Source organism: Suncus etruscus, chromosome 5 (genome assembly GCF_024139225.1).
Source record: "Suncus etruscus isolate mSunEtr1 chromosome 5, mSunEtr1.pri.cur, whole genome shotgun sequence".
Taxonomy (NCBI): domain Eukaryota; kingdom Metazoa; phylum Chordata; class Mammalia; order Eulipotyphla; family Soricidae; genus Suncus; species Suncus etruscus.
Genome location: NC_064852.1, coordinates 154,428,208 through 154,449,731, shown reverse-complemented (window position 1 = coordinate 154,449,731; position 21,524 = coordinate 154,428,208). Strand labels below are relative to the sequence as shown.

The window sequence follows — 21,524 nt, the reverse complement described above, 5'->3', positions numbered from 1 at the left end:
CAAGTTCAAATCCGACTTACATTGGTGATAAAAGAACCATGCTGCCTACTGTATTGTGTGTGCCCTCTTTTTGTTTTTGGGTCATACCTGACAGCGCTCAGGAGTTACTCCTGGCTCTCTGTTCAGAAATCGCTCCTGGCAGGCACGGGGGACCATATGGGATGCCGGGATTCAAACCACCGTCCTTCTGCATGAAAGGCAAACGCCCTACCACTGTGCTATCTCTCCACCATCCCACCATCCCCCATGTGTGCCCTTCTTGACCATTTCCTACCAGGAGAGCACCAGCCTTCAGGCACTTTCACAACCAACAGCGAAATCGATGCTTTTGCCAAAGAATCACTGAACTTCTCATGCCATGAGCAATGCATTCAAACTGAAAACTGGAAGAATTTAGAACTTAAAAGATTGACACTACAGTTCTCTGCAGTGTACGAGTGGAGCTGGGTGCAAAATGCAGCAAGCTTTTTGTTTGTTTACAATAAGGGACTTTCAACCAAATGGCCACCTTCACAGCAAAGAAAGAAAAAAGTTATTCTCTAAAGCAATCCAGACTGACTCAAAAGCTCAAGTTTTAGAGACTGGAGCAGTGGCGCAGCGGTAAGGAGTTAGCCTTGCACGCATCTGACTGAGGACAGCCTGAGGTTCAATCCCTGGCGTCCCATATGGTCCTCCAAGCCAGGAGCGATTTCTGAGTGCAGAGCCAGGAGTAACCCCTGAACATCACAGGGTGTGCCCCCCCCCCCAAAAAAAAAAAAAAAAACTCACCATTTAGGAACTAGCCAGAGAGCTAGTATAGTGGGCAGGGAATTTGCCTTGCCAGGAGTAATTGCTAAGTACATAGTGAGGATTGAGCCCTGAGCACCAGTGGGTGTGCCCCATCTCCCACCCCCACAGAAAAGTTCATGATTTAGAAAGCACCATGGCTAGTCTATTTTTATATAAATTGCCAAATGAGTTCAGAAATAGATTCAACAAACATTCTTTACAAAAATAGAAATATTGTTTGGGACATTACAAAACTATAAAATATATAATACTTTATTTGTAAATTCAACATTGTTTCGCATAGAAAGAGACAATACTCCACAGCGAGGAATCGATTTCAACCGAGCTGGTCTGGACCCGGCCATCAGGACCCCATTTCTTGCAAATCTCATTCCAATCAAATCTGTGCTCTGTTGTAAGATCTAAGAGGCTGTTTAGTTGGAAGGGCAAGATTTATTTAATTCTAGATATCATTTTAAAGATGAATTTATTCCTAAAAATAAGTCTTACAAAAGGTAGAAATGAATGCCATAAGACATTTGATAAGAAAGACACCCTAGTATTCATTGAAAATGATGACAGTTACAATCTGGTACCTATAAAACATAAAAATAGAATCACAACTATAGTATGGAAAAATATTCTTAGAGAATAAAGAACTTCTAGATTTCGGGTATGTTTGTTTTTTGCAGCTGGATTTTCTAAGTACCACTCATTCAAAAAAACATTTGCTTTATCACCCCCAAGAGCACCACAAAGTAAAGAGTGAGAAAGGAAAATAGGGCTTCTCATTCCAAGGAACAGTGCTATGAGGGTAAGGCACCACTTGGCAGAGAAAGTAATTCCAAAGCCTGTATCTGTTACTGGTGTCTGCATCACTAGCTGAGATGGCAAGAAAAATCTAAAAAGCTCATCACATAATAAACTCAACACAGCCTTCTTCCCTTCCCATCCTTCTTAGCTCGGGGCATTCCCATTTCCCAGGACAGCTCATAAGCGACACCATGGGGTCATGATCTGTCGAATACCTCGTCTTACCCCAGTCTCCCCCTACACACACAAATTCCTCCGGAATGATGACGCAAGGAGAAACCAGACATTCAGCCCACACCGTGGCACCGGTTTGTCCCCAGAGAAAGGGGGGGGGGGAACACTGGAGAAGACAAAGCGATTCTCCCTCGAGAATGTAGAGGCACGTAGGTGAAAGGCTGCCCATAGGCTCGAGGCGGCCAAGGGCCCCCTCAGTCGCTGCTGTCATCATCATCATCATCGTCCGAGGCATCGTTCAGCGGCCCCCGCAGCGGTGGGCAGTGACTGTCCGAGCCGGCGGGCTGGCCCAAGCCTGCATCACCTGCGGACAGCAGGTCGTGACAGAAGTCGCAGATGCGCACGGGTTTGGAGGACTGGCTAGGCAGCAGGAAGCGCTTCTCCGAGCAGGGCCCGCACACCACGAAGCCACACTTGCGGCAGTGGTGACGCCGGTTGACAGCCGTGAACTTGGCCTTCTGGCAGCGCATGCACACGGCCGCCTCCGAGTCGGGGACCCAGACAGCAGCATGCTCGCTGCTGGGCGTCTTGCCGCTCTTGGACAGCAGGTCGGTGACGCATTTGTTAATGTGGTTCATCCACTCCGACTTCTCGGTGGCCGTGGCAGCGTAGACAGCGAAGGACTTGGTGGGCGTCTTGATGAGCCAGCCATTCCGCAGGTCGCCTTCGTCCTTGACCGAGTCGATGGTCACATTCTCCAGGGGGATGATGTGCTGCTTGTTGTACTTCTTCTTCTGGATGACGATGTTCCCGTACACCAGGATGTCGTTGAATAAGAAGAACTGCCGGGCCTTGGGCTTCTTCCTGCACAGCTTGGTCAGCACGCCCTCGCCGATGAGAACCCGGCCGGGAATGGTCAGGGGCTGACCGGCGGTGCCGAAACAGTTCTCCACGATATTTATCCGTCTGGTGTTGGCTTCACTGTTTGCCAATCGATCCACCATCTTTTGCGAATAGCCTTTAAAAAACAAGAACAGAAAACCCGCTGAGTATACAGAAACCTAAGTCCATATTAAATCACAAACTCGGAATTTAATCTCGAGAACGATTTGTTGGATCCAAGGACAAAATACTCCCCAAGGCTGCCCTCCGAGAACCCCATACTACCTAAAGGAATAGCTTCTCCTGGCACTTAGAGATATCAGAACACAACCATCCCACAGACGACAGCTCTAGCTCAGGAGGCATCTCTGCATGGCAGCGTTTAGGGGCAAGAGCAATAGCACAGCAGGGAGGTCATTTGCCTTGCACACAGCAGACCCAGGTTCGATCTCTGGTATCTCACAGGGTTTCCCTGCCAACAGTGATTCCTGAGTGCAGAGCCAGGAGGAGTCCTTGAGAACCATTGGGTGTGGCCCAAAAGTACAAGCTGTTTACTGCCATAAAGGAATTGGGCAATGAAAACCAATTATCTCTGCAAAACAGCACAGCCAGTTCCTCAACACGAAGCCTCAGAGGGATTCTGATCAAGGAGCCAAAGATGACAGAAACTAACAAGAAAAATCATCTTTCCAGAAGCCAGCCGCCACTGCCCGCAGCACTCCACACCCACTTCAGACCCTAAGTCCATTCCAGGAGGGTCTGGGCCTGAACGCTGCGCCTCCAGACTGGGCAGCAGCTCAGCCTCTCAGCACTAGGGTCTGATTCCCTCCCAGGGGGTGAGGGCCGCCACCTCTCTTCTCATCTGGGTCTTCCGCAGCCTGCCTGTCCCGTAGCCTCTGGAACTAGCCGGACTGGGACAGACAGGCCCCGGAAGTGTCTAGTACAGAGGGAAGCAAGAACCGAAGAAGGAAGAGGAAACATGCAGTTGGGACCCGTTCTCTGCACTGCCCTGCAAGGATGAGGGCCTCGTGCCCGCCTTACCCAGCTGTGTCAGCCTGTGTTACCTGAGTTTTCCTGGGTGCCTGTGTTACCTGTGTTACATTATTCAGGAGCCCTCATTACCCAGGTGCCTGCACTTCCCGGGTACCTGCATTACCAAGGAGCCCACATCACCAGTGGCCACGTTACCCAGGATCCCGAGTTATCCAGGTAGCCCCATTACCCAGGATCCCCAGGCAGCCCTGGCCACTCAGCCACAGGACTGGCTCAGTGCCCAGCTGAGCAGTCCCCAGATGCACTAACTGGCCAGCAGGCAGGCAAGCTGCCTTCCCTGTCCAGAGGCCCGAAGGACAGGTCAGCACCATCAGTCTAGCATGTCCCCAGCAGGGTAGTAGAGTTCAAGCCCGGAACACAGCCTGGATCTCTGTTCAAAACAATTCCCCATGGGGCCAGAGAGATAGCATGGAGGTAGGGCATTTTTGCCTTGCATGTAGAAGGATGTTGGTGGTTCGAATCCCAGCATCCCCTATGGGCCCTGAGCCTACCTGCCAGAGGCGATTTCTGAGCACAGAGTAACCCCTGAACGCTGCTGGGTGTAGCCCAAAATCCAAAAAACAATAGAAAAAAAAAAGAGTAAGCCCCAAGCACCACTCAGTGTTCAAAATCCAAACCAAAAGAAAAAAAGAGGAGGAAAAACCTAACTTACAAACGTGTTAAACAGAGATTGAAAGCAAACAAAATGACTGAAATATCTCTTCATGAACTAGGTGCTGAAAGGAAAGTGACCCGCATGATCAACCTTCAGTAACAATGTTTGAAACAAGAGAGACAGACAGGGGGAAATGGCAGGGAAAAAAGTGGGGACATCTGCAGTGGGACTGTGCGTTGGAAAAGGGGTGGGTTTTAGACATTGTATGACTGAACCCAATCACAACTTCAGAACCATCTCAGTGACTCACTTAAAGTTATTGATGGGGCCGGAGAAATAGCATGGAGGTAAGGCATTTTGCCTTCCACGCAGAAGGACAGTGGTTCGAATCCCAGCATCCCCTATGGTCCCGAGCCTGCCAGGAGCAATTTCTGAGCACAGAGCCAGGAGTAACCCCTGAGCGCTGGTGGGTGTGACCCCCTCCAAAATTGTGTTCATATCTAAATAAATATTTTAATTAAAAATAAATAAATTTTAAAATAAAAATTAAAGGAGCCAGAGAGAGAGCACAGCAGATAGGGTGTTTGCCTTGCAAGCAGCTGACCTGGATTCGATCCCCAGCATCCCATATGATCCCCTGTACCTGCCAGGAGTGATTTCTGAGTGCAGAGCCAGAAGTAACCCCTGAGTGCCACTGAGTGTGGCCCAAACACATACACATGAATAAATAAACAAGAGTTTATTGTTTAGAAAGTAAAACAGATTGAAAAATATAAAAATAAAAATGATTTTTAAGTCTCTTTAATCAGCTTTCAGATCTTGAAAAAAGACGCACTGTGTTGGGCAATGTGATGATAGAGCTGAATGTGGCGCAATTCTGTTACATCATGCCTCAGCCTTCTGGGCCTTTACACCCTCTTTCCATGGAAGACCATTAAGATCCCGTATCAGGCGACATCTCTTCGTGGCCAGTGACCCCACATAGGGTCTCAAGCTGGTATGAGTTTTAATTATTTATTTTAGGGTGAGTTCCTTTTTATTTCAAAGATCTTTTGAAAATATTAAGTTACCAAATATTATAACGAACTATTTAACTGGTTGGAATAGAATCTTAAAACAAACAGAAAAAATAATAGGGCTGTGATGCTAAAATAAAGGGTCATGAAAAACTTTTCTCGCCCCTCCCCTCCACAGATGAGCCTCAGATATAAACAATCTCTCACCTTTCAGACCCCCTGACACCTGCTGTTCATGAGCATCACACACCCTGGTGAAAGAACTAAGCAAGCCAGACCCACAACCTTGAGCTTGCAGTCAAGCCCCTGGACTCAAATCTCAGCACAGATGCCGGGTCAAGATTTCATACATAATTACTTCACAACTCTCCTAAAAGACGGGAGAAAATTGGGGCCGGAGAGATAGCAAGAAAGCCTGGAGGTAAGGCGTTTGCCTTTCATGCAGAAGGACGGTGGTTCAAATCCGGGCATCCCATATGGTCCCCCGTGCCTGCCAGGAGCAATTTCTGAGCGTGGAGCCAGGAGTGACCCCTGTGTGCTGCCGGGTGTGACCCAAAAACAAAACAAAACAGAAAAGAAGGGAGAAAGTAGTAGAAATAAAGTCACCGATCTCTCGGCCTTTCTGCCTCTGCTGACAGATGAGCCCTAGTTCTGGTTTACTGCAAGACTTGGCTTGCCCAAGGAGTCTTTCTCCACCAAGCTTTGGTCTTCCTATCAATCCAGATTTCTGAATCGGGAGCTCCTGCTGAAGAGGCAAGGAGAGACAGGAAAGAGGGGAGAGGCAAGGCACAACATCAGCAAGTCCGCCCACCCTCCCCAAGACTGCCAGGCCTACAGCACCCCGGAGTGGAGCAGGGCTCACTTTACAAACAGTCAAATACAGCCCTGAATACTGAACACATTTAATTTGGAGTTTTAGCGCAGTTTACTTGTCCTCAAAACAAGAGGAAGTATTTTCACTGTGGCAAAGAAGTTAGTTGAGATCAAGGAAACAGGTTTCCTAAACAAGTAAAAACAACTACCTTTTATATTTTAATCTAAACCCCATGTCGGGGCTGGAGAGATACAATGCAGGTAAGGCATTTGCCTTGCATGTAGGACAGTCGTTCCAATCCCAGCATCCCATATGGTGCCCAGAGCCTGCCAGGACCGATTTCTGAGCGTAGAGCCAGGAGGAACCCCTGAGTGCTGCCGGGTGTGACCCAAAAACAAAACAAAACAAAAAATTAAAACACCATGTGAAGTTAAAATGAGAACTGAAACTTCAAAATGTGGAGTGCTGTGGATAAAAGCCACAGGACACTGGGGTGTGGGGACAGGAAGAGTGCCACGGACAACCCAGGGCCTGGGCAGCAAGACAAGTGCCGCACCGTTGACCTGAGAGCAAGCAGGCCTGAAGTTCACGCAAGTGATTCTACAGCCTTGGCCAAAAAGCACCGAGAAAAAGCCACTACTGAGCTCAGCATCAGCACATGGGCCAGGACATCCACATTTTACACAAGAACAATCCCAGGCTACTGCACAGCTGCAGACACGGCCATACAACAAATCCAAACTGTTTAATCCTGTCATCCCTGTAGGAACACACCAATTTAGACGCAACGTGTGTTGGAAGCCACCTAATATTCAGAAACAAAGAAGTAACCGAATGAACTTGCACCAAGAGTTTAGTAAACATTCTGACAATGACTTAATGACCTCATTTTGGCTGCAATAATTTTCATGAATTTTCTTATAGTTGCTGTACTTTTAAAAAAAAATAATTTCACTCCCTCTTACATAGAAATAAATGCATTATGAGCAATTATTTGTACATGGTCTTTAAATAATGTACGTATTAATAGAATCTCCAGGGCCCAGAGAGATAGCACAGCGGCGTTTGCCTTGCAAGCAGCCGATCCAGGACCTAAGGTGGTTGGTTCGAATCCCGGTGTCCCATATGGTCCCCCGTGCCTGCCAGGAGCTATTTCTGAGCAGACAGCCAGGAGTGACCCCTGAGCACCGCCGGGTGTGATCCAAAAAACAAAAACAAAAAAATAAAATAATAAAATAAAATAAAAGAATCTCCAGGCTTTGCACGCACAAGCCCAGGTTCTATCCCTCCCACATCACAGTGTCCTAAGCACCTCCAGGAGGACCCCAAGTACTAAAACAGAAGCAGACCTCAAGCACCGACAGGTGTAGCTCTCAAAAAATATTAAGTAAATAAATTAAATCTCAATTTCATTAAGTGAGCGTTACTTTCTAATTACGAAAGATGGTGTTAGTCCTGGATGCGGTGAAGCAATCTCCCCTGGTTTCACAGCACCTTTCAGTGGAAACACGACTTCTTTCCAGCATATTCCGTTGCCTTCAGATGCAAGCGCTTACTTCATTCATGTGGGCCTTATTAAGTACTCAGGGAAAGCTACGATCAAATCTTGGTTTTAACTGAACCTACCATGGTGAGTCTCAAGCGTAATGACTCTTCAAAAACTGAAAGGGGAACCCCACTCGGACAGATGTGAGGTTCAGCGTGGGCAGTTCCAAAAACGGAGGATCTGGCAAACAAATTCACTGGGGTCCATGCAAACAACTCACAACAACCAGCTGAGATTTTAAAAATCCACCAGAACCACCGCAGTGAAAAATCCAAGAAGGTATTCGCTTAGGATCAAAGGAAGGAAGGAACACCCTTCAGTCAGGGGCCACAATCCTGGGGCCACTCCTTGTGCTGCTAGACCTGATGAGGCCACTTAGGGCCATTTAATGCCTGGTATGCCTGCTGGGACCTAAGACCTTCAAACTATTTTATTTATTCCCATTCTGTTTCTTCACTTTTTTTTTTTTTTTTGGTTTTTGGGCCACACCTGGTGACGCTCAGGGGTTACTCCTGGCTATGCGCTCAGAAGTCATTCCTGGCTTGGGGGACCATATGGGAAACTGGGGGATGGAACCACAGTCCATCCAAGGCTAGCGCAGGCAAGGCAGGCACCTTACCTCTAGCGCCACCGCCCGGCCCCCTCTTCACTTCTAAATAAGATATATGCAGTGTGCATAGAAATTTGTTCATAATTTTTGTTTTTACTATAATCTGGCCCTCCAACAGTCTGAAGGACAGTGAACTGGCCCCCTGTTTAAAAAGTTTGAGGACCCCTGCTAGATGCTCGGCAGGAGTTCAACCACTTGGCCAGGACAATGACTCCCAAGGATCTCAGGGATTTGTTTGTTCATTTGATTGCCATACCCAGGGGAGCTCAGAGGTTACTCCTGGTTCTACACTCAGAAATCCGTCCTGGAAGGCTTGGGGAACCAAAGAGGATGCCGGGGACTGAATCCAGGTCAGACATGTGCAAGAGAAAGGCTCTCCCTGCCTGCTGAGCCATCTATTACTCCAGCTCGGATGGGATCTCAGGTTTTAAACAAGCCTCCTCCCTTCACTCTAGTCTTTTGCATTTAAGCCTTATTCTATAAGGCCCAACTAGTATTCTTTAATTACAACTATGACCAAGTGGCTCTTGATTTAAAAAATTATAATAATCAGTTGTACCTGGCCAACAGAAATAAATCCCAAATCCTTGTGCTGATATTAAAAGTCCTCACAGCCAAGCCCTGGCCTGTCCCAATCAATCTCAAGTTTCTCTTCCTCCTCCTCTACCTTCTCTCTGTTCCCTCAAGGGGGGGGGGGGGAGGGTGCTAGGTAATTCCCCAAACCCACACTCCCCCCAGCTGTCTATTCTCAGTGACCCAAGTGGGAGATGGCACAAAGGCCTGGAGAGCAGAACCCCCAGCCCATGGGCAACCCCCCACCCCCACTAAGTGCAAGTCTGGAAGCACCAAGTCCAGAGCGGGAGGAGCCCTTCAGCACTACCAATTAGGGCAGAGAAAACAAAAACCAAACAAGCAAAAAACTCTCGTTTTTTTGAGCTCTCCGGCCCTCCAACAAGCAGCCAGTGCAAGAGCCTGGGGCCAGGTGATACACCTGAAAATCCCCCTCCCCTTTCAACAGCACTGACACAGATGGCAGCTCACATTCTAGAAGGTTTTGTGAAGATATAGCTGCTGCCTTCCAACAGATTTTCTGCTCCCGACTCTGACACTGAAAGGATCCTTTCCTGCAGCTCTACTCCTCCCCAAACTCACAAAGGACACTGAGCAGAGTTAAAAAAATGATTCAAGACATACAGATGAGGAGGAGGAATCCAGTTCTGAAGGATTTGAACCTTTGTGATCTAGCTTGATTACCTGTTAAGCTACAGTTTTCTGAACTTTAAAGTTTTTTTTGTTTGTTTGTTTTTGAGTCACACCTGGCGGTGCTCAGGGGTCACTCCTGGCTGTCTGCTCAGAAATAGCTCCTGGTAGGCACGGGGGACCATATGGGACACCGGGACTCAAACCAACCACCTTTGGTCCTGGATCGGCTGCTTGCAAGGCAAACGCCGCTGTGCTATCTCTCCGGGCCCTGAACTTTAAAGTTTTAAAGTTATTGTTGCTAGTTTACAGTTTTTCTTTAGCAATAAATACTGAAAACATTTTAAAAGTATGGTTCAAGGGATAGGGAGCTTCTCCACATGAACTTGACCAAGATCAAAGAGATCACCTTTGAGAAAATGCTAATTCCCACAGAACACAGCAGCCACACTTCACACAGCAACTGCTTCCCTAGACCCATGGCTTTGAAACTCACAGCACACTTCCCAGCCCAGTTCGAGCATCTGGTCATGAATTCCAAGGATTGAGAATGACAGAGCCTATTTTAAAAAAATCCCAATCGTATAACAGACAAAAATGATGTACTTAGGGGCCAGAGAGATAGCACAATGGCCAGGTGTGATTTCTGAGCACAGAACCAGGAGTAACCCCTCAGCACTGCCGGGTGTTACCCAAAAACAAACAAACAAAAAAAGATGTATTCACTCACACACACACACACATACACACACACACACACACACACGCGCGCGCGCGCGCGCGCGCGCGCGCGTGCGCGCGCGAAAAAAAGGCACGCTCAACATGTTTGTGACCATGGTGCTTAAATAAAGAAAAAAATTTCTGGTTGTTTTTTTTTTTAACCATATAGGACGCCGGGTTTCAAACCACCTTCTGTCCTGGATCAGCTGTATGCAAGGCAAATAAATGCCTTACCACTGTGCTATCTCTCTGCTCAAAATAAAGAAATTATTTTTAAAAAAGGCAAGCTATTTAGTTAGCAAATCAAAACCTGTATGTGAATACTCCCCTCCACCAAATTTAGGTCAAAACTACCTAATTTCAGAACTGATTTGCATGAGAGAAGTGCTAAAAGCTGTAGGGAAATGTCTGTATAGTGTTGGAAAAATAAAGCTGGTGAGGCTGAAACACTGCTACAGGTCAGTCAGACCTGCCAACTCAGAGTCCCCGAGAAAACTGGGGCTGTAACTGTGCTCCCAACATGCAAGGCCACCTGGGCAAGAGAAGCTGGGACGGAAAATGGTGACAGGGCCCAGAATGCCGCCCAGTCGCACTGCCTCGAAGGTTGGCACCTCAACTGGGACAAAGCAAGCACATCGAAGCAGGGCGTGGCAAGGGCAGAACCAGAACACCTGAAACCAGCAAAGAATGACATATGAGGGGGCTTAAGGGATTTCTGAGTGAAGAGCCAGGAGTAACCCCTGAGCACCGTTGGATGTGTCCCCCCGAAAGAGTAACCCATGAAATTTCAAAAGGTGAAAAGCACTAAGCCCCACAAGTAGTTCCAATGTGGTCTGCTTTTAAAAGGGGACAAGACATGGGTCATCTGGGAGCAGGGGTCCAGAGGAGCCATTCTATAGAAAGTTCCTGAAAGTTCCTTCCGCAGCTTCGGGAAGGAGGGGCCTGTGTGGATCTGGAGTTTCCAGAGCTCGATGTGGAGACTGGAAGTTCACCCAAGGAGGGAGCGGACTGGAGCAGGAGACCCCAGAGCTCAGGGGCGGGCTGACACAGGAAGTAGAGGGTAGCAGGACTGGCAGGCCCTGCAAAGCTGTGCCAGTTTCTCCCTGGGGTCAGAGCACAGGCCTAGCAAGTGCCGCAACAACTCCGTGCCCGCACCACTCAGCCTCCAGCACCTCTGCCCGTCAAGGGGCCCCCATCTCTGCCTCTTTGCCGACATCAGAGCAGTGTCTCAGAGCCTCGCGTCACATCACCAGCCGCATGCCTGGTCAGCAGAGAATCCACTGTTTGGGAGACACAGTACCCATCCCCAAAAGATCAACACGGACCCTATAAAATGAAAGCAAGTCTCAATAGTCTGAAGTAGCAAATGTTTACTGACCAGTTACTTGCTGTAGACCATTTTTTGAAAGACAGGGAAAGAGGGGCTGGAGAGATAGCATGGAAGTAAGGGAGTCTGCCTTGCATGCAGAAGGACAGTGATTCGAATCCTGGCATCACATATGGTCCCCTGAGCCTGCTAGGAGTGATTTCTGAGTGTAGATAGAGCCAGCCTGAGCACTGCCGGGTGTGACCCAAAAACGAAAGACAGAGGGAAAGAGTGTAGAGTTGAGTCCCGGGGCCAGCATCTCCCTGAGGGCAGCCTCCCAAGCATAAGGTGAGAAGAGCCTCTGAGCACCATTGGATATGGTCCACAAACAAAGCACAAGAGATGTTTAAAAGCATCTTTGTGAAGAAGCAGAAACATGGTCTAGTCCCAAGTTCATACATGCAATTGCATGTAGCCCATGTATTTTACAGCATGGTATGTTTCTAGAGGGTGATGGGAATGACTGACCAAAAAAGGAAATAAGGCAGGCACGTGGTACCAGCATGCACAAGCGTCTGCATCTCCTCTCTTGATAGGTGACTTTCCTGCTTTCATTCAGAGAGGTGTACTAGGGCTCTGTCCACCTTTGGAGAGCCATGGGCTCGCTCACTCGCTCTCCTCCCCCCCATCCCTTCTTCATTACCTCTGAATAAAACCTGGTTTTACTTAAAAAAAAAAAAAGAAAGAAAGAAAGAAAAGAAAACAAGGGGCCCGGGCGGTGGCGCTAAAGGTAAGGTGCCTGCCTTGCCTGCGCTAGCCTTGGACGGACCGCGGTTCGATCCCCCGGTGTCCCATATGGTCCCCCAAGCCAGGAGCAACTTCTGAGCGCATAGCCAGGAGTAACCCCTGAGCGTTACCGGGTGTGGCCCAAAAACAAAAACAAAAACAAAAACAAAAAAAAAAGAAAAGAAAACAAAGAAAGGATCAGGCACTCTGGCAGTTTACTATGAATAGAGCAATGAATCCCACATCTAAAGGAACAGGAGAACCCAGATCAACTTTTTTCATTCTAGGAACTCTGCAGAGTCCAAGCCTCTGAACAAGATATTCAGTTTGGGGATGACTTTGGTCAGAGGAGAATGTCCAGAAACTCTTACACGAGGGGAAATTTAGACTAGGCCTTAGCGCAAAGGTGGCAGGTCCAACTTTGGGGGAGAGATGGAGAGAGAAGGGGGGGGGGGCAGGAGGGGAAACCCAGTCGAAGCCAGAACCGAGTCAAGGACAGAGAGGTCGAGCGAACGAACGAGTGAGCAAGCGAACAAGCACCTCTTGCACTCGTAAGAGTTCAGTCGCAAAGCTAACGCTACTCCAGGTGTACTTGGCCTGATGAGTAGAGGTTGCTGAAAGCCTCCACAGCACCCTTGGGACAGCCTCCTCAAAAACAGACGCCATACAAGAGTGAGGAGAATACTGCAGGTCCTGTGTGTATGTACAAGGTCTGCAGGGAAGGGAGAGAGGCCAGGGCCAGAAAAACATTAGGAAGGGAGACAAAGAACCAGAGGCAGATGCTCCTGTGGTTTGGGAGAGAGAAGACATCAGGTTGTCAAAAAGACCATGGAACCTCTTGGTGTCACCCCAACAAAAACACCAGTACGAGGCAGAGGACCAGACAGGGGAAATACCAGTTTCCAACGAGCGGGAGGGCAAGAGCAGAGAGAAGTCAAGCCTGAGCAGGTCTCATCAAGAGGCCCCCCAGCCACACCCCGTGGCCCCCAGCACTCAGACACACCCACAGTACTGTAGGAGTCTAACGGGGATGCATTAGACCAAGAAACTTCAATAGTGGCACAAGCCAGCCTCAGAGCCTAGAATTTTCAACCACTGGAATTTATTCTGAGACCTAAATTATTGGGAGGTAGGTGCACTGCTAGGTGTGGCCCAAAAGCAACAACAAAAGTCTGGCCTTGACATTAACTCTAATAGGAACCTTAGTTCCTAGCCAAATCCTAGTCAAAAATGAGAAAGGACATACTAGCATAAAAGAAACATTCCACCGTATGAAGGATTTCAGATCTAACACTGGCGAGCAGGGAAGACACTAAAAATCATTACAATGAACAACTAAAGAGTTGACACTTTAATATCTGTAAAGGTGCCTAGAAGTAGCAAGGAAAAAAAGTTAAATATTTCGTATTTGTTGGTTTGTTTTTGGGCCACACCCGGTGATGCTCAGGGGTTACTCCTGGCTATGCGCTCAGAAATCGCTCTTGTCTTGGGGGAACATATAGATGCCAGGGGACCGAACTGCGGTCTGTTCTAGACTAGCACGGGCAAGGTAGACGCCTTATTGCTTGCGCCACTGCTCTGGCCCCCAAAAAATCAATATCCTAAAACGACAATTACTACAATACAAAAATCCCTTCCTCACACCTATATTGATTGCAGCGCTATTTAAAATAGCCAGACTGTGGAAACAACCCAGATGCTCTTCAACAGATGAGTGGCTAAAGAAACTGTGGAATATTATGCAGCCATCAGGAGAGATGAAGTCATGAAATTTTCCTACACATGAATGGACACGGAATCTATTATGCTGAGTGAAATAAATCAGAGGGAGAGAGAGAGAGAGAGAGACAGAATGACAGAGACAGAATAGTCTCATTCATCTATGCGTTTTAAGAAAAATTAAAGACATTATTGTAATAATGTCCAGAGACAACAGAGGTGTGGATTGGAAGGACAGACTCATGATATGAAGCTTGCCACAGAGAGTTGGCGCAAGCAGTAGGGTATTTGCCTTGCACGTGCTAACTAAGGACGAACCATGGTTCAATCCCCTGGCGTCCCATGTGGTCCCCAAGCCAGGAGCAATTTCTGAGTGCATAGACAGGAGTAACCCCCAAATGTCACCAGGTGTGGCCCAAAATCAAAACAAAACAAAACAAAAACAAAGAGTGCTGAGTACAGTTAGAGACATAACTACACTGACATCTATGGTGACAATATCAATGAGTGAGAGAAGTAGAATGCCTGTCTTGAATACAGGCGGGGGCAGGAGAGGGAGGTTGGGGGCATTGGTGATGGGACTGTTGCACTGGTGAAGGGTGTGCTCTTTATAGGACTGAAACCCAACTACAATCATGTCTGTAATCAAGTTGCTTAGATAAAGATAGTATTAAAAAAAGGACTAGTAAGCTACAAATGTCAACTTCCAAAGAAAAAATGAAAATTGACTGGTATATCATAAAATATAGCTTTCAGGGGTGGCAAAAAACAACAGGGATAAATATTTTGTCTTGCCTGAGGCCAACCCTGGTTCAGTATCTGACACTGCACAGAGTCCCAACAAGCCCAGTGTGCCCACGCTGCAAAAAGAGACAAAACGGGCCAGAGCAATAGCAAAGCAGTAGGACATTTGCCTTGCACATGGCTGACCCAGGACGAACCTGGGTTCAATACCTGTTGTCCCATATGGACCCCCAAGCCAGGAGCGATTTCTGAGTGCATAGCCAGGAGTAACCCCTGAGCGTCACCTGATGTGGCCCAAAAGCAAAAAGAGAGAAACATGGTTTTCAGCAATAACTAAATAAATATGACAATGATGGGGCCAGAGTGATAATACAGCAGGTAGGATGCCTGCTTGCATGCTGCTGACAGGGGTTTGATCCCTGAGTGCAGAGCCAAGAGTAAGCTCTGAGCACGACAGGTGTGCCCCCTTATGAAGCATTCCATATTTAAAAAAAAAAATAAAAAATCAAAAAGACAATAGTACCCCTGAGTCGTGAGTGAGACAGGTCTTAAGAATGCACACCAAGGGCCCAGAGAGATAGCACAGCGGCGTTTGCCTTACAAGCAGCAGATCCAGGACCAAAGGTAGTTGGTTCGAATCCTGGTGTCCCATATGGTCCCCTGTGCCTGCCAGGAACTATTTCTGAGCAGACAGCCAGGAGTAACCCCTGAGCACCGCCGGGTGTGACCCCAAAAAAAAAACAAAACAAAAAAAAATGCACACCAAAACAATTTTCCCAAGACCATTTAGCAATGAAATGCTTTGAGGCTAAACAGCAAATCTTAAGATCTCTACAGACACTTGTGATACATGCTTTTTTGTATATGCTTTCAAGGGTCAAAACCTGGTCTCCAGCACATAAGGCCCATTCTTAATTGTTAGGCCACATCCTTGGTCGTGTACTTCTGAAAGTCCAGAAAGATGCACAGCAGGTAGGGCATTTGCTTCGCATGCAGCTGACCCGGGTTCAATTTCTGTCATCCCATATGATCCCCTGAGCACTGCCAGGAATAATTCCTAATGACAGCCAGGTGTGCCAAAAAAATGCACACCAAAAACTTAGTGCTGGCTCAGAGCACAACTATTTAATAGTGCCAAATTGTTTTATTATAAGCACATTCTTTCACAGGCAAAAAGAAAAAATAAGCTTCTGATATCAAAATGCAAAGAAGGGGGCCGAAGCAGTGGTGCAAGCAATAAGGTGTCTGCCTTGCATGTGCTAGCCTAGGATGAACCGAGGTTCAATCGCCTAACATCCCATACAGTCCCCAAGCCTGGTGCGCAGAGCCAGGAGTAACCGGAGTGTCACAGGGTGTGGCCAGAAAAACAAAACAACAACAACAACAACAAAAAAAAAAATGCAAAGGGTAGGTAGAGAAATTTGGGTGTAATAAGCAGGCACGAGTTCAAGGTATAATAGATACACTAAACAAAAATACCCCCTTAGGCCAAGGCTTTTCCTTTCCATTTCCCACATATTTTGTCACTCTCACACTGCTTTTACTGTATTTCTTTAACCCTTATCCTTAACCAAAAAAAAAAAAAAAAGAGCTTACTAAACCTTCTATTAGTGCTTTAATGAGTTCATTGATGATTCAATAGTATTTTTTTTTGGTTTTTGGGTTGCACCCGGCAGCGCTCAGGGGTCACTCCTGGCTCCATGCTCAGAAATCGGCCCTGGCAGGCACAAGGGATCGTATGGGATGCTGGGATTTGAACCACCATCCTTCTGCATGAAAGGCAAACAGGTTACCTCCATGTTTTCATATATAATGCATGCTTTCATATATAAGATATCTCGTTTTCTTTTTCTATTTTTTAATAACTTTGCTTTTGGTCATCTTGAAATAAAATGTATTATGATCAGTTATGTCAACAATGTGATTCATTTTCTTTAAATAAATTTAATAACAACCCCCCAAAAAAATAAAACAAAAACATCCTCCAACTATTGCTTACTGAAACAAGGATAAAGACTTAAGGATTTAAAAAAAAATCCTTTTTTTAATTTAAAGATATTTCCTCTTCTGGGAAGGTAGAAAGAGCAGACCACACGGAGTAAAGGAGCGCTGGGCACTAGAGCAAACTGGTCAGGAAGGATCCAAAGGTGGCCGCCCGGACACGTGGCTTCGCAAGGAACCTGGGACAGTTCTTCAGGGGCAGCAGGGACAGAGGCAGCCAAAGTTCCACTGAGGACTCACAGTCCTGGGGATTACAGAACTACCAGCAGCCAGGGACCACAGGCCTGGGAAGGAGGGAGGAGCCCCAGCTTCTGAGAGGGGCAGGCGGTGACACTGAGGCCAAGAAGCTGGTCTGTCAGGTCCACAGGGCAGGAAACGCAGCTCCAAGCTGCAGATGGAAGCGGAAGCAGGGCCTGGAGCTGGGAGGAAAGGACAGAGAGGCTGCCAAATCCCCTCTGAAGACAACATGGCGTGCACTGTCTGCTTTAATTACCCCCAAGATGAAAAGAATGAGGAGACGAGAGGGCACAGCAAGCCGGCACAGCTCAACCCTGACTACACACTGAGATCATAAGTGCTGCTGGGCCAGAGCAAGAGGACAGTGGGGAGGCACGGCAAACTGCCTTGCATGCGGCTCACTCCAGGTTCCATCCCTGACATATCCCATATGGTCCCCAGGCATCAGCAAGAGTGATTCCTGAGTGCAGAGCCAAGAGGAACCCCTGAGCATCATCAGGTGTGGCCCAATACCAAACACAACAAAAAAATCGAGTGTTTCCAAACAGACCCTCTCTCAGCCAGCCAGAACTCCCTACTATGGCTCCAGTCCCAAACCAGCAACTAGGCATCAGTTCTGGGCTTCAGAAAGGCCTCTGTAGATTTGAACATGCAGCCCAGGCTGGGCTGAACCTGGTGGCCCTAAGGGTCTGTGCTCCTCCCCGGCCCACGCATGGCCACTCTCTCACTGATGGGAAGGCTCCAGACCTTCCCCAAACTCCCTCACTGACGGAGCACCACTGGCAGGAACGAGGCTGGGCTGTTTGCTAGCTCTGTGCACTCCAGGGCAGCACTCACAGGCACCTCTCCATTGGCAAAAATGGCAAAAACTCCATTTCCCACCACCAGCGACACCCTGGGGACGCAATAGGAAGGGAGACCAAGTCTACAGTCAATTCCCTCCAGGACTAGGTTCTGAAAACAGAGCCCAGAGAGACGCTGGGAGAGGGATGCCCAGGTTAGCCGCAGGCACAGCATGCATGCCCCAACAAGACGGTACCTAGCTCACTTTAAGTGAGCTGATCAGAGTAAGAGTGATGCCCACATGGCCCCCATGAGGGGGCCACGTCCCACACCCCACCTGGTCCTCCCAGCACCATCAGGAGTGATCCCAGATTGCAGGGCCAGGAGTAAGCCCTTAGCACTGCCTGGTGTGGCTCCCGAACAATTAAACAAAAGACAGTGAACTCCCTAGGCAGTAATACTGCAAAAAGCTGGCTTACAAGCAAAGTGAGCAGAGATGGAAAGGAAACCAATGGGGCAAGTGCTGCCCAAGAGAAAAGCAAGGGCTTGGGACACAAGTGAGTGAACTTTGCAGGAACCAATGACCCATTCATCCAGAAAAACGAACCTGCACAGCAGCACTTAACTTGGCGAATATAATAGTAAAACCAAAGGCTTATAAAAAAAATACCAGAAAGAGAGAGAGGACCTGACCAGAAGTTTTATCATTATGATTATTTTCATTACCTATAGATGAAGAAGGGAAATTTCTCCAATTCATGTTCTTTTACTTGTGATTCAGTTTTACTCTTAAAAGAACAAGTAGGGGGGGCCGGAGAGATAGCACAGCGGTGTTTGCCTTGCAAGCAGCTGATCCAGGACCCAAGATCGTTGGTTCGGATCCCATCCCATAGGGTCTCCCGTGCCTGCCAGGAGCTATTTCTGAGCAGATAGCCAGGAGTAACTTCTGAGCACCGCCGGGTGTGGCCCCCAAAAAAGAACAAGTAGGAGTGGTGGTGCAAGCGATAGGGTGTTTGCCTTGCACGGGCTAACCTAGGACGGACCGTGGTTCGATCCTCCAGCCTTACACATGGTAACTCCGTGAGCCAGGAGCAATTTCTGAGGGTATAGCCAGGAGGGACCCCCCCCCCCCCGCGTCACCACATGTGGCCCGGAGAAAAAAAAGCCAAAATAAATAAATATAAATAAAAGAACAAAGTAAGGGGGCCAGAGAGATAGCATTTACCTTGCATTTGGCCGACCTGGGAGGGACCCAGCTCAATTCCTGGCCTCCCATAAGGACCCCGAGCCTGCCTGCCAGGGGCGATTTCTGAGCGCAGAGTCAGTACCGCTGGATGTGGCCCGAAAACCAATCCATCAATAAAATTAAAATAAAAAATAGAAAAAAAGAGCCAAGTCAGAGCTGGAGCGAGAGCACAGGGGGAAGAAGAAAGGAAGTGCGCCTGCCCTGCGTGCAGCAAACCCGGGTTCGATCCCTGGCACCCCACAGAGCCCCTGAGCACAACCAGGGGTGACCCCAGAGTACAGAGCCAGACGTGTCCCCCAAAACAAGCCCAACCGGCCACTGATCGTGCGTGGGGAGCGGGGTGCAGAGCAAGCGGGAAAACTTCTTGCAGCCTCGGTGAGCCCCAAGGGGTCGGTCGTGCTCGTCTGTCGGGGGTTCCCAGCCTGCAAACTTCAAGAGACTTGTCTCCCCCACGTCCAGGGGCGCACGCACGGACGAGCCCCGGGGCCTGCGGGCTTGGGGGGGGGATCGGGGGAAAAGAATCAAAGGAGGAAGGAAGGAAGGAAGGAAGGAGGGAAGGAGGGAAGGAGGGAAGAAGGGAAGGAAGGAAGGAAGGAAGGAAGGAAGGAAGGAAGGAAGGAAGGAAGGAAGGAAGGAAGGAAGGAGGGAGGGAGGGAGGGAGGGAAGGAGGGAGGGAAGGAGGGAGGGAAGGAAGGAGGGAAGGAAGGAGGGAAGGAAGGGAAGGAGGGAGGGAAGGAAGGAAGGAAGGAAGGAAGGAAGGAAGGAGGGAGGGAGGGAGGGAGGAAGAAGGGAAGGAAAGGAAGGAAGGAAGGAAGGAAGGAAGGAAGGAAGGAAGGAAGGAAGGAGGGAGGGAGGGAGGGAGGGAAGGAGGGAGGGAAGGAGGGAGGGAAGGAAGGAGGGAAGGAAGGAGGGAAGGAAGGGAAGGAGGGAGGGAAGGAAGGAAGGAAGGGAAGGAAGGGGGAAGGAGGGAAGAAGGGAAGGAAAGGGAAGGAAGGAAGGAAGGAAGAAGGAAGGAAGAGAAGGAAGAAGGAAGGAAGGAAGGAAGGAAGGAGGGAGGGAGGGAGGGAGGGAAGGAGGGAGGGAAGGAGGGAGGGAAGGAAGGAGGGAAGGAAGGAGGGAAGGAAGGGAAGGAGGGAGGGAAGGAAGGAAGGAAGGAAGGAAGGAAGGAGGGAGGGAGGGAGGGAGGGAAGAAGGGAAGGAAGGAAGGAAGGAAGGAAGGAAGGAAGGAAGGAAGGAAGGAAGGAGGGAGGGAGGGAGGGAAGGAGGGAGGGAAGGAGGGAGGGAAGGAAGGAGGGAAGGAAGGAGGGAAGGAAGGGAAGGAGGGAGGGAAGGAAGGAAGGAAGGAAGGAAGGAAGGAAGGAGGGAGGGAAGGAAGTAGGGAAGAAGGGAAGGAAGGAAGGAAGGAAGGAAGGAGGGGGGGGAGGAAAGGAGGGGAGGGAGGGAGGGACGGGAAGGAGGGAGGGAAGGAGGGAGGGAAGGAAGGAGGGAAGGAAGGAGGCAGGAAGGGAAGGAGGGAGGGAAGGAAGGAAGGAAGGAAGGAAGGCAGGAAGGAAGGAAGGAGGGAGGGAGGGAGGGATGGAAGGAGGGAGGGAAGGAGGGAGGGAAGGAAGGAGGGAAGGAAGGAGGGAAGGATGGGAAGGAGGAAGAAAGGAAAGAATGAAGGAAGGAAGGACAGGAAGGAGGGAGGAAGGAAGGAAGGAAGGAAGGAAGGAAGGAAGGAAGGAAGGAGGGAGGAAGGAAGGCAGGAAGGAAGGAAGGAAGGAAGGAGGGAGGAAGGAAGGAAGGAAGGAAGGAAGGAAGGAAGGAAGGAAGGAAGGAAGGAGGAAGGAGGGAAGGAGGGAAGGAAGGAAGGAAGGAAGGACGGACGGACGCCCCTCGTCCCCGGGAGCGCCTGGGCTGCAGAAACGGGCTGCTCGGGCCCGGGGACTGTGTTCGAGTTTGCAAAAGTCGGGGAGAGAGGAGAGGGAGCCGCGAGGGGGGCGTCTGCCTGGCGTGCAGAACCCCATGGGGCATGCCAGGAGCGAGCTAGGTTTCGTCTTGGTCTCTCGGGGGACCCCAAAACCAGCCCCCCAAGTGAGCAAGACCCAAAGTTTGCACAGCGGGGCGTCTCCCGGGAGAGGGGGCCCCTCGCGCGCCCCCGCCAACTTTCGGGGTCCCCGCCCGCCTCGCGGCCCCCAACATGGCGTCGGCCGCCGCCCGCGACGACGACGACGACGACGACGGCGACGAGGCGACGAGACGCCGCCCGACGACCGAGCGAGCGAGCGAGCGAGCGAGCGAGCGAGCGACCTACCTCCCCGGCCGGGCCGCCGCCACGCTCGGCCCCTCCGCTCCGCCGCGCCGCGCGGCGCCCCCCGACCGCGACCCGCCGTCCGCGCACGCGCACGCGCGCCCCGCCCCGCTCGCAGGTGACTTCCGGGCGCTCGGAGGGCACGGCCTCTTATTGCGCGCGCGCGCGCGGGCGAGGACGAGCACGCACGCACGCACGCCCCTCGCGCGCTTGCTCCACCC

The 21,524-nt window shown here is 49.6% G+C and overlaps 1 protein-coding gene across 1 annotated transcript; it reads right to left on the bottom strand.

Moving 5' to 3' along the window:
* Nucleotides 1-1,028: 1,028 nt before the first annotated feature.
* On the bottom strand, nt 1,029-21,318 carry PLEKHF2 (pleckstrin homology and FYVE domain containing 2). Its single transcript, XM_049773924.1, has 2 exons — nt 21,307-21,318; nt 1,029-2,773 (listed from the first exon to the last, which is right to left on the bottom strand). The coding sequence occupies exon 2, from the start codon at nt 2,757-2,759 to the stop codon at nt 2,010-2,012; it is 750 nt and encodes a 249-aa protein (XP_049629881.1). The 5' UTR covers nt 2,760-2,773; nt 21,307-21,318; the 3' UTR covers nt 1,029-2,009.
* Nucleotides 21,319-21,524: the final 206 nt, after the last annotated feature.

Coding starts and splice junctions, on each gene's coding strand:
- PLEKHF2 (XM_049773924.1), bottom strand. CDS start 2,759: ATGGTGGATCGATTGGCAAACAGTGAAGCCAACACCAGACGGATAAAT.